The 20,680-nt window shown below is 41.2% G+C and overlaps 4 protein-coding genes across 7 annotated transcripts in view; 1 reads left to right on the forward strand and 3 right to left on the reverse strand.

The window, feature by feature from the left end:
• The first annotated feature begins 927 nt into the window (after positions 1-927).
• On the forward strand, positions 928-4,215 carry LOC144024719 (uncharacterized). Its single transcript, XM_077531058.1, has 5 exons — positions 928-3,388; positions 3,513-3,559; positions 3,656-3,704; positions 3,773-3,806; positions 3,884-4,215. The coding sequence occupies exons 1-5, from the start codon at positions 3,262-3,264 to the stop codon at positions 3,984-3,986; spliced, it is 360 nt and encodes a 119-aa protein (XP_077387184.1). The 5' UTR covers positions 928-3,261; the 3' UTR covers positions 3,987-4,215.
• A 2,378-nt stretch (positions 4,216-6,593) lies between these two features.
• Positions 6,594-9,692, reverse strand: tmem238l (transmembrane protein 238 like). Its single transcript, XM_077531052.1, has 2 exons — positions 8,364-9,692; positions 6,594-7,188 (listed from the first exon to the last, which is right to left on the reverse strand). Exon 1 carries the CDS (start codon positions 9,576-9,578, stop codon positions 8,895-8,897), a length of 684 nt encoding a protein of 227 aa, XP_077387178.1. The 5' UTR covers positions 9,579-9,692; the 3' UTR covers positions 6,594-7,188; positions 8,364-8,894.
• Positions 9,693-10,663: 971 nt separating this feature from the next.
• Positions 10,664-13,585, reverse strand: pirt (phosphoinositide interacting regulator of transient receptor potential channels). The gene is made up of 2 exons (XM_077529441.1): positions 13,474-13,585; positions 10,664-11,237 (listed from the first exon to the last, which is right to left on the reverse strand). The coding sequence occupies exon 2, from the start codon at positions 11,229-11,231 to the stop codon at positions 10,827-10,829; it is 405 nt and encodes a 134-aa protein (XP_077385567.1). The 5' UTR covers positions 11,232-11,237; positions 13,474-13,585; the 3' UTR covers positions 10,664-10,826.
• A 3,055-nt stretch (positions 13,586-16,640) lies between these two features.
• shisa6a (shisa family member 6a) overlaps positions 16,641-20,680 on the reverse strand; it is a 36,879-nt gene continuing 32,839 nt past the window's right edge. For 2 of the 4 annotated variants that reach the window (XM_077531054.1, XM_077531053.1), the window contains exons 6-9: positions 20,379-20,444; positions 20,026-20,046; positions 18,965-19,093; positions 16,641-18,815 (exon numbers count right to left, since the gene is read on the reverse strand). In XM_077531054.1, the coding sequence (XP_077387180.1) occupies positions 18,220-18,815; positions 18,965-19,093; positions 20,026-20,046; positions 20,379-20,444 (812 nt within the window). In that variant the 3' untranslated portion in view covers positions 16,641-18,219. The remainder of the gene's footprint in view (positions 18,816-18,964; positions 19,094-20,025; positions 20,047-20,378; positions 20,445-20,680) is intronic. The other 2 variants (XM_077531056.1, XM_077531055.1) reach the window with 1 other exon arrangement.

The following is a 20,680-nucleotide window of genomic DNA, read 5'->3' on the forward strand; positions in this document are numbered from 1 at the left end:
TGGATCTTCCTCCTGTAAAAGCCTGCACGGCCGGTTAGACACGTTTTGGTGTTACAAACGAGAAAGGACTGCAAAGCGGCTCTAGTGGAAAGCCTTCAAAAGCAGACATGAAACGTGTAAATAATAACACATGACTTACACTGACGTTCCCATTTTGTTGTCCACTAAACCAACAAGTGTGCTCACTTCATGTTTTTTGCTAAAATCATTTGTTCGTTTCATTTTTTGGCAGACAAACAGCACCAAAAGAGCAACATTACTGAACTTTTCACTGACAATAAAAACATGTCACTTTTTTTCCTCATGACTTGTCATTCCTACTTCACGTTGTTAAAAATGCAAATGGATCAGAATTGATAAATCTCACTAACAGGGCCATCGACCCATCGGCAGGCTTGCCGTCAAGATATCACAAAAAGACAAGAAAAAGGAAAGATGTTAAAATGAAAAAGAGTGATGGTGGTAAGGGATAAAGCTTATGTGTTATATATGAGAAAACAGTCATGGCACCGTCCTTGATCCACCAAGCATTACAAGTGTTTACTCAGCTAATGCTAGCAACATGGCAAGCGGTCGCCCTTCATACGCCTCTAAAATCCTCCAGAACGAATACATTCATAAAAGTATGACCTATCCAAGTGGCCAGACTGTTCTTCACCAAAAGTGTTCCATTTGCGCTATTTAAGTCCAGTTTTAGGGGACGTGACACCGTTTCAAATGTCACGACAATTTGACGTGTCAGGCAGGATACTTTGAACTGGGAAATAATCACAAAAGTACTATTTTACTTTGATTTAAAGGCATTTTTTTTTAAACCTAATGTTATATAAGTACTAGCAACCAAAACCTTCCCCCAAAACGCATTTCCAGACACAAAGAACTCGTTTTCTCCAGAACCCATCATCCGATTTTGAGAATCTTTGCTGTGTTGTAGTCAGGAAGTGACTTTTCTATTTTTGCAAGTCACTTCTGGGAAATCTGTCACATTAATTTGCTACTAAGATAAGCTACTACATGAGATGACATGACACAATATATGTTTTCCATTGCATTTTTTCTTTTACTTGATTATGGTTTTTAATCATTCTGAACATTTTGCGGATTTCAGTTCTTTGTAGAATATGTCAAGTTTGTGTTCAGTATTGGTAGTTGTTAGAAACAAAAAGTCTGAAGGCTTGACAGGTCCAGAGTTGACCAAAATCACTGACAACCCCTGGTTTCGACCCATCATCTGGACAAGGAAGAACAAGTGAAAACCCAATCGGGGGTGCAACAAAACTTAACCGATGTGTGGGTGGTTCCCCCTTCCTTCTTCCCTCACCGATATCTAGAAATGCTCCAGCTCACAAGTAATGTGCGATTAACATCCACGGGAGATCCACCACGTTTTGGAACCTTCTAGATATTTTCTGTGGCTTCATCCTTCCTGTTTTTTTTCCTGTCCTGTGGACGTTCAAGATGACATCAGCACATGACGAAGCTTCCATCTCACCCGGCGACGGATGAAGACAGGAAACGGTGTCCGGACCTCGTTTCGTCGTCCAGGTCGCTCACAGGATGTTGCTTTTGGGCAGGTCGAGTTCCTCCTCGGGCACCAGCAGGCCGCCCATGTACCAGAAGATCCACAGGAAGATGCTCAAGAAGATGAGCAAAGGTCCCGAAAAAACGAAGAAGTCCCAGTACCTCAGCGAGGCGAAGATGCCCACCAGGAAAAGCAGGAAGCCCACCACATCCAGGATCACGGCCAGAGCCAGGAAAAAGGACGTACATTTGTTGGGCTCCATGGCTGGACAGAGACGAGCGGTCGCAGAGAGGATGCCGAGTTGACCGGACGCCAACCGGGCTGCTTTGACAGTGGCAGTTCTCCTCGCACGAATCGTGAGGAATCCTAGAGCGGATGGGCCTGTTCATGAAGAAGTCCATCTTCATTCCTGAGCTGGGCCGACTTGTTTCGCTGCTTCTTGATGACTTTTGACTTTTGTATCACGTGACAATCTCGCCGTCAATCAACATAAAATCAGTCAACAGAACCCCCTTTATCCAATCAACATATTATAGTAATTCTCTTTCCACCTCTGGGGTTACTTTCCAAACTACCGGTTAGTTTGTGGTAGGGTATGGTGAGGGAGATGTGAACTAAAAAAAAAAAAAAAAAAAAAAAAAAAAATTCAAAATAACAAAAAGAAAGTACTTGAAAATATCAAAAATACAAAATCCACCGAAGTCCAAAATAATACGTTTAAAGTAACTAAACAAACACTAGCAAAAAGACTTGACATAGACAAGCTCAACTAGCAAACAATGAACCGGCAAGGACAGGAAGAAACCAGGAAACTTGGGCTTTTTTACACGGAAGCAAAGCCGACTTCGTTCCTCAAACAACTTGTAGGTTCTTAACTAGTAAAGCTTTAGCTTGACGCTCCAAATTCACTTCCTTATTTGTGTCCACGGCTTCGTCGATGAATAAAGAAAACTCCAAACGCTGGTCTTTGTTTTGTTAACTTTAGTAAAAATAAATCAACTGTACAAAAATGACATACACAAAAAGAAATACCAAAAGAGTCGTAACTAAAGAGTTTAAGGAGATTCGGAGATTCGGAGGTCAAAAAACTGTGTGGCTCTACTCCACGTTGCCTGACCGCACTACTCGTGCACCACACAGATACCTCCGCCTCAAGACAGTAAAAAAATAGATCCTACCGAAACAATGCTGCAATGAAAGCACATTACATACTAAAATTCACACATTTTAAATGCAAAAAAAACTATTGCCTTTAACTCTTTGACCGCCATAAACGTTTAAAAACGTTCAGTATAATCCTAGGATTGGCCGCCATAGACGTTAATTGACGTCTACTATGTTTTTTTATGGAAACGGGTGGAGGAAAGCCTTGGGCAGCTGTGCTCCAAGTATCAAGCCGATCGGGTTACTATATGAGTATTCCTGGCCACTAGATGGCTGTGATGAGTCTTTTGGACAAGATCGGGTAGGAGACAACAGTAGAAGAAGAGAGGCTGAGCTAGAGTGTTGAGGGGGAGAGAATGGCTAACTTGGCTAAGGGAGTCAAAAAAGGCTACAGATGGCAAGCAGCTCACGCTTGATCCTTATTTTCAAAGCTCAAAAGCATCGACCAGTGCTCAAGAGCACAGTGATGACGGGGTTAAGTCATAGTTGAAGCGGTGACGCGGCCGTTTCGACCACGTCCTAAGGCCCCACCGGCTAGCGATGCTAATAACGTCCTAAGGCCCCACCGGCTAGCGATGCTAACACCGGAGAAAAGTGGTGCACAACTGAGCACGTCTGCACAGATGACGTTTCATCGGACGATGACGACTACTATGGGTCCGATGCAAGACAGTCTTGGACAGTCTTCCAAAGAACGTGAAGGTAAGCGCTAACATGCTAGTAAGATTATTTTCCTTTTCGGTCGATCTGCTAGCAGCGTGTGTAAATGTGCTGATATACACTAAAACATCTATTGCCTATACAAACGTGAATGTATATTTTATAGATCGTGCTCACAGCAACGTCCGAACGCTGGTTCTACGACAAAGAAAGGTCAAAACAAAACAAAACAAAAAAACGTTTTCAATACACCGCAACAATAAAAGGAAAGTCTTTCGATAGTATTGTAATTGTATATGTTTCTTTCAGCTCCTCCTCATAGGGCCCAAAGTGACCTCTCACAGTGAGCAGAACAAAGGTAAAAAGAAAATATTTTTCACAGCACTAATAAAATATTTGATGGTAAACGTCTTCTATAATTTACAGAATGTGCATCAACCAATACACCCAAGAAAAAAAGGTAAACATATGCACACACACACACACATTGCATCACACTGCTCTAAAATGATATGATATTGAAATGTATATTTGCAGATCCGAAAGTCTGGCTGGCTTGAAGTTGATGAATTCGGCTGGCAGCCAACCATCTTCCCCTTTGCTGCAAAACCAGGACCAAGGGATGCTGCAGCAGAGCTGAATTCCCACCTGCCAGCTGACATCCTGGAGGTCTTCATCACGGATGAACTTCTCCAGCACATCGTTCATCATACCAACCTCTACGCAAATCAGTCCATGCAGAAGCAGACTGACAAAAACTGTTGCGCACGTGTAAATAGTTTGCAAAGAGTTTTCCAAATTGTTTGTTCGGATTGCTACTGTTGCATGTAAATAAACTGTTATTTTGCAATCAAAAAACATTTTTTATTGTTGGGGTAGTGTTTTATAGAAGTGTAGGTGTTTGTAGAATCACTCATGCAAAAAAAAAAGTGCCAAATTCACTAGAGTGCATGAAATAACATCGTTTCACAAAAAGCTTGATTTCTCCGTATTTTGGAAGAAAATAGAGGATTTGGGTGAAACGAAGCTGTTTTCTATTGTTGATTACTGAAGATCTGAATAAGGTAGAGACAAACTTTTTTTTTTTAGATGAAAGATGAGACTTCAATCTTTCATTTGGTAGTATCCGCGTTTCCATAGTCCTAACACAACATTTTCCGTGGAGCTTGAAAGATCGGTAAAATTCTGTAAATCAGCTGGCAGTATGGGGTTACCTTTTCCGAAAATGGCTGGCAGTCAAAGAGTTAACTATTCACTCCACATGTAAATAATAAACCTTTCAAATTGTAAATAATGTAAATAATATACTTTTGTCAGAATTAACTCAAATCACCTTTATCCACATATTACTTAAATCAAAATTAGAATTTAGGCTCCTACACAACTCTTATACAGACAGAACCGTCTCAAGACATGCGAGTGTCCAAAATAAGACGCCTAGGATGTTGAACGGCTGTAATATATATGCCAAGTCTGGAGTGGCGCTGTAGCGCTGCCCCAGGAAGTTAACGGAAAGCGTAGAAGAAGAATCAGCCAAGAAGACTGATCTGAGTAGCCAGTTTTGAAGCCGCATACTACTCCTCCCAAGAAACGTTTCTTGGCATACAATCCTATACTTTTACAGTATCGAAATTAACACTTGAGACAGTACCTAGTAGAAACAACAGGGGTCTAGTCTAGCAACTAAACAGTAAACGAAAAGTAGTCTTCAAAGTAATTTAAACAGTAATCTGCTCGCAAGATGGGAGGAGTAAGATGGCTGCCCTGTCGCTTCAATGGATTGCACGGGCATGGATGGGCTATCGGCTAGCCAGTAATATATACAGATCTGTGAGACGAATACGACACAGGAGATGTGACAATGCCGGGTGATTCAAGTACAACATCACGCAAAACATTTTGTAGTAAAAGCATAAACAAGCTAAGGAGGTTGCGCAAAACGACGAAGACACGGCTATCCGCCATTGTTGACAGACTGGCGATTTGTGCGCAGTCACGGGAGAAGTAGCTATCCTGCTATGGTGTCCACATTGGAACGTACGGGGCGCGTTTTGAAATCGTTCCACTCTGGAGCCCGGTTTCAAAACTGATTGTTTTCGAGCTCTGAAACCGAGCCGCCGTGTGGACAAACTGCCCAAAGGTAAGAAATTTGTGTGGATACGGGCTTTTGTGTGAACAGGGCCTGAGATAAGGGACCGGTTTGAGGAGTGCAGGTGGGCACAATAATGTAACGAGACAGACATGATGGAGAAAAGGAACACAAGGAAAACATGGCAAAAAGTAAAATCTAATCAAAACCAAATCCATAAAACACAGAACATGACACCACCCCCACAATACATAAAACCCTCGATATATAAATGCCTAATTGAAATACTCTCTAAGACTTTTTTTTAATAGCGTTTACAGCACTTAATTGTTTTCAATGTATTTGAACACTTTTTTTTTTTAATAATACAAACACATTTAAACTTATATTGGGAGACAGCAATAACAATGGATGAGACAAAAATATTGTATAAACATTGTACCAATCTTTCTATGTGTTAACAGTAATTAAATAACCCGGTTGAGTGAACATCAATGTTCACTACTTTTCAGAGAGAATTGTGGGTAATTTTGAGTGCCCTCCATTTTTGCTTCCTGGACATTCGGACACCACTACAAAATGGCGTGACCCCTCAGTAGGGCACTATATAGGGAGTACTGTGCGCATTCGGACACAGCCTAGGTGGAACTTGAAATACTTCCAATCTTCACTCTTCTTCTTTCAAATTTACACAATGTCAAACTAGGTAAGTTTGCCGCCATCTAGTGGTTGACAATGGAATTACTCCATATATATATACAAGACGCTGCGATTGGCTGGCAACCAGTCCAGGGTGTATCCCGCCTACTGCCCAAAGCCAGCTGGGATAGGCTCCAGCACCCCCACGCCCCTTGTGAGGAAAAGCGGTTAAGATGGATGGATGGATGGTTGGATGGATATACAAGACATAGAGCAAAATAAATTAAGTCGCGCAGGACTGCATTCCTGCAAAATAACATTTATGCCAATAAATGTTTTACAGGCAGAGAAATAAGTGAAATACCAACCTTTGTGCCACAAATTGTGGCAATATTAAGTTAAGTGAACAGAATTTTATTTTATGTGCAATTATCATGCGTCTATAATGAAGGAGTATCAGGGTCACACTGAAAAGAAAAAAAAAGTGAAATTATTTTAAACTAAGAGAGCAAATTTTGTCCAAAGGCGTTTATTTTCATTTTGTGTCAACTTTAATCTCACACAGTGTAGCATAATAAGATGATGGTTTAGGGTCCACTCCAAACCATACTAGTCATTGAAGCATACAACAGGGAGTCTGCTCACTTGTTAACCACAACAGGAAGTCTGCTAACGAATTGGTCACGTGAGATTTGCAACGCCTGCGAGCGCAGTCGTAACGTTAATTTTGGTCGACAGCAGAGGGCGATGTTGACTAACTTGGCGGCCCCATGAGGAATGAAAATTGATGAACGTGTGATTTTATTTTTATTCCATGAACAGAATACTGTATTCATAAATAATGTTTAGATGAGTGGAACACATGTACAACCTCTGCTAATTCTAAAAAAGGGGATTAAGTTCCTCTTTAAATAAAAACAATGCTGTATTGTAAGAAAACAGAATGAATCAATAAAAGAGAATGGTAAATAAAAACATGGTAATAATTGTTTGTCGGATGTGTGCCTTTAAGAGGCGTGCCCTAGTGAATGACATCAGAGGCTGGAGTTGAGTCCGACTGGCCAGTTAGCCTGCATGCCAGCGTCTGGCCGCGAGTTGAGGTCTACAGCATGCGCTGTAAAAAGGATTGCAATCACCATTTCATTGAAAGTAATCATATCCATTCAAAACAGCATATTGATTTTATTGTGAAAACCATTTATTTTGCATCGACAGACGTCAGTTTTGATTTCGACGGAACTAAAAATAAGTCCAAAAGACCCAAAATAAAGTTTTTGATTTCCTTCTTCATGTCTTCATGCCCTCCAGGTCATATAGTTAGTCAAATGGGCTTGTGCACATCAGTGCCACCATGGCGTTATTGTACATGGTCCCTGACTGGCGGAGAGGTTACTGCCACTTACCTCCAGTGCAGGAGGTGTGGGTTCGCCTCCCCACCTGGGAGATCATGTTTCTATGTGTGAGTGAATGCACTTTTAAAACAAATGGCATTGTAGTGTATTTGTAGCCATTAAAGGCTGTTGTTGGCCTTTGAGTGAGTGTTTAGAATTTGGTAGTTTGAAGTTCAACAGTGCTTTCAGAAAGCAGTCTTTGATATGATACTGATTAATTACAGCTTTAGATTGTGTATGGCTATTACCAAGTGTGTTTGTCTGGGCTTATCTATCTCTTTTTTTTTTTTTTTTTTTTAATATATATATTTTAGTTTTTTTTATTTTGGGTCAAGTAAACAAAGTGGACTAGTGGTAGAGTGTCCACCCTGTGACTGGGCGATTGTGGGTTCAATCCCTGCTTCGGTCATACCGAAAGACTTTAAGAACGGAAATCGTTTGCCTTCCTGCTTGACACTCAGCGTTACAAGTTGGAATTGGAGGGCTAGATCATCGAATGTTCCCTGAGTACCTGCTGCTGCTCACTGACAATCAGTGGTTTCTTATACAATGCGGGATGTCAAATTGAATATGTTAATTCCATTAAAACTAAATGAATTAATTTGGTTCAGTACCTAATATGTTAAGAAAATATTTTGGATCAAGGCAAAAAAAAAAAAATTAAGATTGGTTCAAGTGAAGAATTATTGTTTACATCAACATGAAATAATCAGGTCATACGAAGTCACTTAATGTAGGTTCTGTGAAGTCAAATATTTTAGATGTGATTTCTGGACATCATTTTTTTGTTTTGTTTAAGATGGTTAAAGCTTTTAACAGTGCAGCTCCTGACAAGTGTTTTCATTTTGAATTTGTGTTTGTCCCGCATCTAAAAGTGCATCTGCGATTGTGGCGTTACCTTCATTGCACAATATTTTTTCTGCTTCACTTGAGTGGCGGCGTTCATTCGTAACTCAAATTTTGCCTCATGACACTTCTGTCCCTCTGCGTGTGCGTCAGGATCTTAGTGTTTGTCGAGTCAACAAGGCCAAACCGGTCGGCCGGCTGTCACATGACTATGACGGAAAATCAAACAGCGAACATGAGTCGGCGGTTCTTCATGGAAACTTGGTTGGGTTGGGGGGAGGTGTGTGTGTGTGTGTGTTCCATTAAAACTTCATTGTTCATAGTTTTCAAATTTGTATCCTACATTCTTGTAGTTTTCAATCAGGTATCTTTCATTGTAGTTTTCCTCATCATTGTAGCGGTTGTGTTTGTAGTGTAGTCGTTTTTAAAGGTTGTCCTTTACGTTCATGTAGCGGCACAGGTGCTCCATCTTTGTTGTCCTGCACATCCACTGTGTAGCTTTCATTGATTTATCATCCATCCTTGTTGTTTTCTTTTATGTATCCGCCTTTGTTGTAGTTTTAATGCTTGTATAGCACACACATCAAAGTTGTTCACCTTCATCTTTGCCGTCACAGTCCATGACTTCGTCATAGCATTTATTGTTATATCCTTCCTCTTTGTAATTGTCATGGTTGTACTTTTCATCATTGTAGTTTTCATGGTTGTGTTGGTCACTATTCCCTCCTTTGTTGTATTTTTCCCTCTTGTCGATTTCATGGTCGTACCCTTGATTATTGTATCCATTAGCATAGTTTTCCTGGCGGTATCCTCGATAGTTGTAGTTGTGTGGCAGCGTTTCCTTGTTGTTGTAGGCGGTGGCCTTCCCCCACGTGACCCTGCTGGCCCGGCGAGGCCTCGAGTCTTCCGCCGACTGGTCGTCGTGCGCGCGCGCGTCATCGACCGTGCTCGCGCCGACCGCCGCCTTTGTCATCTTTCGGCTGAGCCTCTCGGACAACTTGCGCACGATGCGCGCGGCCAGGCCGTCCGCGCGGACGTCGCCCGGCGTGACGCGCACGTTGCCCGCGTACCACATGACCCAAAAGCCCAGACTGATGAAGATGAGGAGCGCGCCCGTGAAGATGAAGAAGTCGCCATAGAATTGGCCGTCGGCCGCGCGCACGTTCGCGAACACGCCGACCAGCAGCAGCGTCAGGCCGACGACGTCCAGCGCCAAACCGATGAACAAGAGCGGCAAACATGTGCCCACGAAACTCCTCACGTCCATGACGACGAGGAGGGAGGACGAAACATCACAGGCCGGCAAGGAAAGCGAAATAACGGGCGGCGAGGAGTAAAGGACGAAGCAGGAGGTGGAGGAGGAGGAGGATGCTCACCTGCCACGCAGAAGACGCCGCCCACTCGGTCAATAGCGGCAAGGTGTGTCCAAAGTCCCGGATGTCAGCGCGTTGATGGGGAAAGAGGTGGGCGGGGGGTGGTGAGCAATGGGTGCACAACACACACACATACACAAAATACACAAAGGTGATGCAAATCCTTTAGCCTTCAAAAACTGATTTAAATGTCAAATATCTTTTGGTGTGTGCAAGTTTAACGTATGTGATTCAGCATGCCATTAAACATGTGAAACAGATTTGTGTTGTGAGATTTAAACGTGAACTATGCTAATAATGTGTTGGTCTTTTGAAAATGTTTGTGTGGTGTGATTAACTTTAAAAGTGTGTTGACAGTTCGGTCGGCGCTCACGAGAGATTTGAGAGGAAACGTCAAGCAGCGTTTAATAATTCATACAGTCGATCGCATCGCATTAGTCCCGCCTTCAAGTGCACTTTGTTATCAGAAACATTCCCGAGTATCTCGCTGGCATCCGTCCACAACGTGCCAAAATAAAAAAAAATAAAAAAGCAGAGCTCACAATAGTTAGTCCGTCCACCCCTCCCAATTGTGTCAATATTTGATTCTTTTCATGCGCCAACACTGAAGAAATGACTTTTCTTGTCCCCTCTAAAATGTCTCAACCCACCGCTTTTAATATTCATTCCCCTGTAACAGAGATGTCAAACTGCATTCCTCTTGGGCCGCAGTCCTGCAGGTTTTCGAGGTTTCCCACTTTCAACACAGCTGACTCATATTTAAGCTCATCAGCAAGCTCTGCAGGAGCCTGATCATTATCCTGATCATTGAATCAGGTGCGTTGGAGTATACCTTGAAAACCTGCAGGACTGCGGCCCACGAAGAATGCAGTTTGACACCTCTGCCCTATAGCAACAAAAGTGAGCACACCCCTAAGGGAAACTGTCCAAATGAGCCATTTTCAGCACTTGAGTCAACAGTTTAGTGCACTGTAGAAAAAAGCATTTAATTAATTGTGCTATATAGTATGCATTATATAAAAATGTCTGAAGTGTTTAGGAAGTGGAGAATCACTGACACATTCCATACTTCCTAATCACTTCAAGGGATTTTCAATGGAGGAACTATCAAGGTCCACTGAATAGAAATCCCTCTGGAGTCTTCATACGTTGAAGGCAGGATGGCGGTGGAAGGCGAGTGGCTTCTTCAGGGCTCGCCGCCTGTTCTCCCTGGTGATGGGGATGAGGACTACGCCCACCACGAAGACCATGAGGCCGATGGAGAGCAGGGCGGGGCCCAGTATGTTGCTGACCTTGCGGCTGTGGCCGGCGAAGTAGAGGCCGCTGATGATGACGCCGCACGCCAAGAAGCCGCCGCCCGTCGACATGAAGTGGATGGGGAACCAGTAGACCTCGCAGCGGCCCGGCGGCGTCTCGGCCGTCCACAGCGACTCGCTGCGGGAGAGGCTGAACACCGTACTCTCCGTGCGGCTTGGCGGCGTCAGCTGGTCGCGCGACCGCGAAAGCGTGCGCTCGCCCATGGCGATGTTCTCGGGGCTGCCCGCCATCACGTCCTACACGCGGAATTATAAAAGAACAAAAAAAAAGGGGTTTTAAAAGGTGGGAAGCAAGGTGGTCCATTCTCAGTGTGATACACAGGCTCCCCCTAGTGGTGCGTGAAAGAATCACTAAATTAATTGCCATTTTCACAGCGCAGTTCCCTATACTGTATTGACAGTATTTGATTTTTAACTGAACTTTCGAAAATATTGTGTTCTAAAATAGTATACGCAGTAAGCTCACCAAAATGAGAAACAAAGCTTTCTAGTGTTCACAGTCTTTAGTAGGGATGTAACAATATCGAAACATCACGATACGATATTATCACGATATGAAGACCATAATATGATAATTATCACGATATTGTGGGGAGGTTGGCAATATAAAAAAGGTCAAGTATTGTAAAAAAAAAAAAAAAAAAGCTCATACAATTTTTTTTTTAAAACTTTTAGAACTTTTTCCTTTTTTAACTTCTGTACATTACAGCAATGAAAAATATTAAATAATACAAATATATGTATAGAAAAATATATAAATATAATATATATATTGATGAACTTACTTGCTAATGCAAGCACACATTGAGTTCCTCCACATATTACATTTTTCTCCTTCCTGTGACCATTAGCGTGGATTTTAAACATAAGGGCCAAAACATTCCTTGTGAAAATTATACTGTAGTAAAAAACAAAAACTAGCCACCAGAAGATGCTAGACCTGCACAAATGGAAATCAACCCGACTTTTTTAACATGTGCTGCTTTTAATATCGTGACATAATGACGAAGATATATTGTGGCAGTTTTAATATCACGATATATCACTATATTGTCGTTACTGTTACATGCCTATTCTTTAGCCAGCAGTAGAAACCATGTTTGCTTTGTGAGCAGAACAGTGACTTTGATGCCAAAAAATGCTAAAAACACAAAACAAGACAGAAGTGGCTTTTGATGGCAAGATAATAATTTATTTACAGATTAACAGTGAACCCACGCTGTTCACGGGGCATAGAGACAAGGTCATCCTATGACTAGCAAAAATCCGCTAACAATTGACACCTAATTGCATAAAAAATAAGTAATTAAGAAAAAAATGTCAATAAGTGATGATATGCAACATTTAATACTCTAATAATGTTTTCCATGTTTGAATCCACCCCAAAAAAGAATTTTAATAAAGATTAAATATTGAAAAATGTTATGAATATGCAAATGCGTGGGTGCCTAAACACGAGTATGCAGAGGTTTATGGTACAAGAGCATGGCTCAAGTTGAGCCTGAGTATGTTTTCTGTATGTTATGTTCTGTATGTTCTGTATGTTACTCTGTTCGTGGATGAAGTGCCTGAACAAGTGTGACTTCCAATGTACAGTATTTGCATTTCTGTCCCTCATTATTGACGTCACAAGCCGAGATTCGCCGCCTATTCTTTATTTTCCACTCAAAAGGGATCTTTTAGTCATTACAGTTATGCAGAAGCAGAATTTCACAGAAAGAGGTTGAGAAGCATACTTGACGGATATATTCGTCAGTGGCACTAAATGGTTGCATTCAAGTTGACGTGTTTCAAACAAATTGCAACTCTCAGTGATTTACATAAATTATAACCAATAGAAACATCTACAGCAGTGAATTTGTTCAATTATAACTCAATTCAAATGTATGGAACATCAAAGTTCAATAACAAAAAAACAAAAACAAACAAAAAGATATTTATCAACAAACCTTTTTACTCGGGCTCTGCAGTAATTATTTTGTGTACCACTAGAGGGAGCTCATGTAGCACTAGTGGCACTTGTAGCACTAATTCGTACACTGATTGTATTTCACATCTTGAATTAGAATATATGAAAATCCAGTTGACATACTCATAATCACAATCATCATAATTTTATTTTAAAACTTGTATTAAAAAAATACTGCAATTTAAATGAAATCGTAAATGTTTGCATGTACCACAAGTGAGTCCATAATTGAAGAATCACTTTGCTATGGGTACGATACATGAAAATGGATACAATTAACTCCAAATGTCGCAAACAATGTTGTCAAAGTTAATTGAAAATCAAGTCAAAGTTTTCTAGGACATCAACGCCAAATTGAAGAAGCTCAAGTATCCCCTCATTACATCATTGCATCATCATCATCATCATCATCATCATCATCATCATCATCCTCACTTAGCATCACTTACCATTGGCAGCGTATCCCAGTTTATCACTCTATGTGGAGGAATAAAATCATGTTACCTTTGAATGAAAGTTTCTGTCGAGCGTCCCTGCGAGTCTTCACGGAGCATCAGAAAATCTTGACGATGTTTGCGAGAGGCGGAACGCACTGGAAAGCGCCAGAAGGTTTCCCGTTACAGTAGCATCCCGCCCTCCTCCCTCCTTCATCTCCTCCTCCTCTTCCTCCTCTTGCTCCCTTCTGGCCGGGCCGAGAGCTTCTGACACTTGGCTCTCTGAAAGAGGTCCATGGACGCACCCGCCAAGGCGTCAACCGTGGGAATGGCAGCGTGTTATTGACACTAACATTATTTGTTTGCTTGATTATTGATCCTCAGACAGCCTTCAGCCATTGTCAATACATGTGTGTGTGTGGCATCATCACACTATGATGCTGACACACTTTGCGGTCACACACTGACACACATACAGTATGCAACAGCAGCTATATACAAATATATATTTTTAATGTCTTAACACACACCATATATACTTTTAGACTGTCCTTTTTTTCCCTTTTGTTAGTATTAGTGTATTTTTTTAACTCATTAACACACATGCAATATGTATACTTTAATACTTTTGATATTTTGGTATTGTATTTCAGTATTTTCGTATTATATTCTATGCATAAACATAAAGTTACAAACACAAATAGTTTTTGTTTTGTATTATTCCTATTTTTATGTTTGAACAACATCAAATATAGATCCGCTCTGAAGTAACACACACACACGTACACTTCTGAAACTGGTGGTTCAGATTTGGTTGCTCCCAAAAAGCCCAATTTGTGTGATGTCTTATAGAGTCCAGCAGAGGGCAGCAGTGCCCTTCAAAAATATTGCACTATTGTGATTATATATCGTATGGTATTATGAATTAGAATAAAGTCGGCTGTAGCAGCACAATATAGTAGAAGATATTTTTAATGGGACATATGAAAAAAAAGAAGACATTATGTTGCAATATATAGTGTGTCTAAATTGTCAGTCCATCTGATCATGACTTCACAAATGAACTAATCTACATAATCCCACCCACCACAGAACTTCTCAGCCAATGATGTGTTCAGAAAGCTGGAACAAATTGCGAGTGAAAGAACCTCTTTGGCCAAAGCACTGTTACATTAAAGATGACAGGTAAACAGAGCTGCAGCACAGATTGGGATTAGTTTCTCTTAACAATGCTGTAATGTTTATGTATGTTTTGGAAGTTCATAAGGTTTCCATGGCAACTAGGCTCCACAGCCCCAGGCTAAGGTGTTAGCATGTCATCGCTATCAGATTCAGCGAACGTCCCACTTGGCCTCTTCATTAACTTCACATGCTAATTCCTCAGATAGCGATCAATGCTATTGATCACACAGGATGCTGTGTGCTTGCATTGCCGTAGCAACTAAGGTCACCTTGGTGCCTTTACCTTGTGTCGAAAAGGTAACAACACCCTCAGGCTGCCTTGACAACATTTGAAAAGTCTTAAAAAGTGAAGTAGCTACTATGAATTCGTAGAAATTGGCCAATCGCGGCCTGGCTCGATCATCGTCATGGATGTTCGTGTCGAACTTTGTGGGGAAAATCATTTTCATTCATTTTGTAGTCATACTAATGTGCTCAATTAATTGATTTCTGTAATGATTCAGAGGGTTTTTTGCACACTGGTGTCATATTTATGAATGACACATGATGACATCTGCCACACATCTGACTGCCTGCACCATGATCAAACTCACCCTAATCGTGTTACGCTACTTGCGCCAATACTTAGACATGGTTACACGCAAAGTCTAATCTAGCTGTGCTGTATACAAAAAAAGAGAAAAGAAAAAAAAAGGTCATATTCTGTACTTTGTTTATAGACTAAGCTCCTTCGAGAGTCACTTCCTGTCTGACAACGCCGTGTTGAAAGTTCACACTTGTCCTTTTTCTTCTTTCTTTTACCCCAAAGTGTCGAACAATTCCCAGGCGACGGACGAGGATCTGCAGCGACATTCACACAACCTCCGCGATTCTTCCGACCTGCTGAACATGAAAGTCCACAATAGTCATTTCAGTATGCTTGATGTCCAGCCTAAGGTCCATGTACTCTGTCCCTACTAGTAAGAATATTGAATAAATGCTTAAATGGCTTTCTATATTCAGGGCAAAGTACGAGAAGAACAATTGTGTCTTACTAGAAATGGGTTTTCCACTGCTGTATATTTTCCTAGTAAAACAACTTTGGCATAGTAGCCGGACAACTACTGTACATTTCTAGTGAGGCAAAACTAACATTGGGCATTTTGGTGCTACTAGCCGAATCTAGGAGACTGCAGGTACCTGACACACACGAGTTGGGCCTATATGTTATTAGTGCAGCACAGTAATTTACTAGACAGGTTTATTTGCATACTAGTAGGCCAAAAGTGACAGTAAAAAAAAAAAAAAATCTACAGTAAGACAGTCATTTTACTAGTGCTCCCTACTCATTCTACTACTGCGTTGCATATGGAATGCCATTACATGATATCCTACTACTTCCAGTATGATGAATTTTCTATGTACTAGAGCACTCATAGCCCTCATTAGTCAGACAATTTGGCTCAATTTAGATATTTATGTGCAGTAGACAACAACTATGCTACTAGTAAGACAAAACTGTTCAGTAACTGACAACTGCATGCTATTAGTACTACAAGTGACATTGTCAAATTCTATTACATAACATTTACTGTAGCGGTTCATTGTAGTACAAGTCATACACATGTCAGCTAGTGCAGTTTTACTTCACTAACAGTTGTTCTATTAGTGCACTGAACTAGTGAGGTCAAAGAGATTGCTAGTACAAATAAATGGCGAATAAATCCGTACTTAATATCACTTTCAAGTTTCCATCCATCCATTTCCTGAACTGCTTATTCCTTATTTCCTATTTATTTCTTCCTACTCCCTTGAACATATACATCGATATTTATTGGATGTTTCTTTTATTTTTTACTTTTAACTTTCTTTATTTGTTTATGTGTTTATATAATTATATATGTATATATGCATATGTTCAATAAACTTCAAACTTCAAACTTCAACTATTTAAAAAAAAAAAAAAAAAAAAAAAAAAAAAAGGGACAACTGCCAGTCAATCAATCCGACAATCATCAAACGTAATAAGTTGATTTTTATTGAAGTTTGTTAGAGAAGATTAACATTAGTGGCTGAATGGCTGGAAACAAGAGAAAGGGGAGAAAGGGGGCGGGGCTTAACTGCACGGACGCACAGTCGCACACACACTCGCGCGCGCACACACTGCAGGTATAAAAACTTTTTTTTTTTTTTTTTTTTTAAACACGTGATTGCTGTCAGAAAAGTTTCCATTTGATCAGATGTAGTTTGACACAAACGAGATGGGAGAGAGTAGACATTGCAAAGGAGTCTGATTGGCTGCCGCCTATCTGATTGTTTCCGCAAACCCATGGACGCGGAATGACGCCAATCGCAGAGCTTTTAATAAACGATGAACATGTGACGTAAACGTGAGCTTTATCTATGTTCAAAAGTCTATATTAGAGAAAGAAAGTTACGAGAGAAGAGCGTTTACAGAAGCTTATTTACAATATTTGAGTGTAACCATGTGAATGCTAAGGACGATGTCAACACTGGCATGAAGTTGTTTTAACATAAATGTTAGCAAAAACATAATTTTAGAAGGCTAATGGTTACAAAATAACTATCATCTGGTTGGCTGCGCTAATGTTAACTTTGTGAGGGCTAATAATAATTTCACAAAGTACATTATTTTAGCATTGCGTATTTTAGGTAACAATGACACCACCACTAGCATTTGTGTGGTAGCAGGAACTCTAATAATAATGCTTAGAATCATGTCGCAAATATAGCATTCACAACAGCATTCAGCATTTCAGCTAATGATGCTTTCATGCTACTAAAAACATCACCTTTGCGACGATGACGTCATTTTAGCGCTTGTCATTTTAGCTAACAATGACATCATCACTTTTTTTATTTAGATTTTTGCATGTTAGCTAATGATGGCATCATTGCTAGCATCAGCAGACACTAATGTCATAAAGAGATCCTTTAGCATTAGTATATTTGCAAATGGTGACATCATCACTAGCATATGTGTGCTGCAGGAACGAAAATAGTGCTAGAATTGCGTCATGTTAGTGTCATTTTGGAATTAGCATTTTAGCTAATGATGAAATCATCAGTAGCATTAGTGTGGCTGCAGTGTCATTTTAGCATGTAGCATTACCATTTTAGTGAATGATGACATCATTGCTAGCATTCCTTTGACTGCAGGAATGCTAAGAATACCATACTAAACGATGATGTCATTTTAGCCTTTAGCATTAGCAGTTTAGGTAATGATGACATCATCGCTAGCATTTGCTTGGCCATGTGAACATGATCGTGACGTCGTCTCTGCGCGGTTGCGTGTAGGTATATAACAGCAAAATTGTGTCATTTTGGAATGAGCATTTTAGCCAATGATGACATCATCACAAGCATTTCTTTGACTGCAGGAATGCTAAGAATAACATATTAAAAGATGATGTCATTTTAGCCTTTAGCATTAGCAGTTTAGGTAATGATGACATCATCGCTAGCATTTGCGTGGCCATGTGAACACGATCGTGACGTCTCTGCGTGGTTGCGTGAATGTCACAAAACGGAGGGTCGGTTGCCACGGCAAAGCCCTTGTGCTACTGTTCGCCGCTACGCCAGAAGGCGTCAGGAAGTGGACGAGCAGGAACAGGAAGTGGTCCCTCCGCAGTTAAACGGTGACCTCATTGGTCCCGTGATGATGTCCCGCGCTGAACTGCAGGTGGTCTACGGTGTGTGTCCGGCGCGAGGCAAAGGCCTGTCTCTTGGCGGCGCTGGCGTGCGGGTTGACGCTAAGCGTGTTGTAGGCGTCGCCGGGCTCGGACAGCATTTTGCCCATGCGGTGGCGCTCGTGGACGGGCGTGGTGGGCATCAGCATGTCGGCGTTGGACATGGCGCGGGCCATGGCTTTCTGCCGGAACTTGTCGCGGCGCACGGCGGGAGACAGCAAAGGATCCTGGGAGCGCAGGCGCTCGGCCGACAGCAGCAGTTCCTCCGACGTGTGTCGACCGCCCCCGTAGGCGGCGGCGGCAGCGATGCTGTACGAGGGGAGGCCGTAATCCCCACGGCGAGGCGTCCGGGGTGGGGAGAGGACGTGGTCTTGGGACATGGCGCGCTGGACGCGGCGAGGACGCTGACGCTGTTGATGATGATGATGATGATGATGCGCTGGCTCGGCATTCAGTTTGGCCATGTGGGCGTGGCCTCGGCCGCCGAAGTCCGCGTGGTGATGCTTCCTAGCGTAGAACTCGTCCACTTCCTTGTCACCTGGTGCCCAAAAACATTGGCAATCATAACGACATAATAATAAAGTTTTTATTTAAGACTTTCCGCAATGTAAAAAAACAAGAACAAAACACATTTAGCATTAGCATTAGCATTTTGATGATGTGTGTGTGTGGGTGCGGTGAATTTACTCAAGTCGGCGGAGAGCGCAAGCTCGTAGGAGGGCGGCAGGTGGCTGAGATTCTGGAAGGATCTGGACAACGACAGGTCGTACGGCTCGGTGGCCGCCGTCAGGATGTTGTTGCTGCGCGGCGCTCGCTCTGCGGGGGACGAGGATGCGGGGGGGAATATTTCATAACACGATTATCATAACAGAAACAATCATCATTGGCGGTATCACGATGCCACTAAAAGAAATGAAAGGGAGCTGAGAACATCGTAAAACGTTGACAAACGGCAGGAGATCTGAACCCAACACCTCCTGTCAGAAACGTGATATGTTGTTTTGTGTTTCTTTTCCGAGCTTTCACAAGTTAGTGAGAAACTTGATAAGAACATGACAGTGCTGCAGAGGTACATTAAAAAAAAAAAAAAAGAAAAAAAATGCGAATAGATTATTAAAAATAATAAGATAGATGCGTGACATGTTTCAGGGCTTCAAGCTTTTGTCTATTAATTAAATTCATTAGAACTAATTAGTCAATTAAACTTTCCTATTTCTTGATTGGGTTTATTTATTTATTTATTTTAAACCATATATTTCAATTAGGGTTTTAAAGTAGTGTTTAAAGCCAGGGAGATGGTTTCAGCTTTCATTTGTTATTATTTGTTTGCTTTTTTTAATGTTTTTATTTTTTTGTGCTTTAACTTTTGTTTTTTCTAACTTCTTCAAATTAGGGTGTCAAGCTTCAGCCTTATGATCAATTATGTTATAATTTATTTACCCAGTATTCAATCAATCACTAAATAAATAATTAAATGTTATATTATGCATTCTTTATTACTATTTTAAAAATGTGATTATTCCGAATAAATTTATCAGCCACTTTGAAATATGACAGCATTTTTCCAGTTCCATTTCATCCCGAATGCCAGGTTGAAAGAAAAAAAAAAGCTTAAATCAAACATGCAATTTGTTAATCTCATTTTCCTCCAATTAGCTGTTGGTTTAGGCGCTGGTGGGTGGGGCCTGTAAGTGACAGGGACATACAAAGACAAAATAGTGGCAGCGGCGGCGGTGAGGAGGACTTACCGTGTCGCACGTGTCTGTTTGCTAACAAAAGCCAAAGAAGAAGCGTCAAGGGACACATAATACATGGCAGCATATCATAGCAAGCAGATGCACCTTGGAGCAATCTGATTGGATGCTAAACTAAGTGCTATGATCGTGTGATGATCCCATGAGATCACTCGTTCAGTCATAGCACATTTTAGCAAAGACAAGACACCAGTGGTGCCCCTAGTGGTTAGGAGAAGCATATTTGATGACATTGGATGTTAAGTTAAATCACTGCTTTCTATTAAAAAGACATTTAGCATGAATGTTTGTCTCTAAGCATGCAAAGAGTGCAGCACAAAAAAAAAAAAAAGCGATAGTGTTCTTACCCAGTTTCGGTGTGAGAGCGGTGAGATCAACGTGGCTGTGCTGGTAGTCATGGTGATGGTGGTTTCCTGCCGGCACAAAACGCATACCAAAAAAATTCAATTCTTGGTTCAGACACAATAATTCAGATTTACAGTGTCAGTGATGTCACACTGAGTTGATTGGCTCTTGGTGTTTACTGTTTTATGATGAAAATTTGCTACTGATAGTTGAAATGTACAATTGAATGAGGACACAGGCAGTAAAAATGTGAGAAAGCAAGGTGAAATGTATAGTGGAATCACAATATAGGAAGTACAGGAAG

Source organism: Festucalex cinctus, chromosome 1 (genome assembly GCF_051991245.1).
Source record: "Festucalex cinctus isolate MCC-2025b chromosome 1, RoL_Fcin_1.0, whole genome shotgun sequence".
NCBI classification, from domain to species: Eukaryota; Metazoa; Chordata; class Actinopteri; order Syngnathiformes; family Syngnathidae; genus Festucalex; species Festucalex cinctus.

Excerpts from the sequence above, each read along its gene's own strand:
- LOC144024719 (XM_077531058.1), top strand. The coding sequence starts at position 3,262 with ATGCTAACACCGGAGAAAAGTGGTGCACAACTGAGCACGTCTGCACAG. Across the intron at positions 3,389-3,512 it reads GTCTTCCAAAGAACGTGAAG|ATCGTGCTCACAGCAACGTC; the intron begins GTAAGCGCTAAC and ends TATATTTTATAG. Across the intron at positions 3,705-3,772 it reads TCACAGTGAGCAGAACAAAG|AATGTGCATCAACCAATACA; the intron begins GTAAAAAGAAAA and ends TATAATTTACAG.
- tmem238l (XM_077531052.1), bottom strand. The coding sequence starts at position 9,578 with ATGGACGTGAGGAGTTTCGTGGGCACATGTTTGCCGCTCTTGTTCATC.
- pirt (XM_077529441.1), bottom strand. The coding sequence starts at position 11,231 with ATGGCGGGCAGCCCCGAGAACATCGCCATGGGCGAGCGCACGCTTTCG.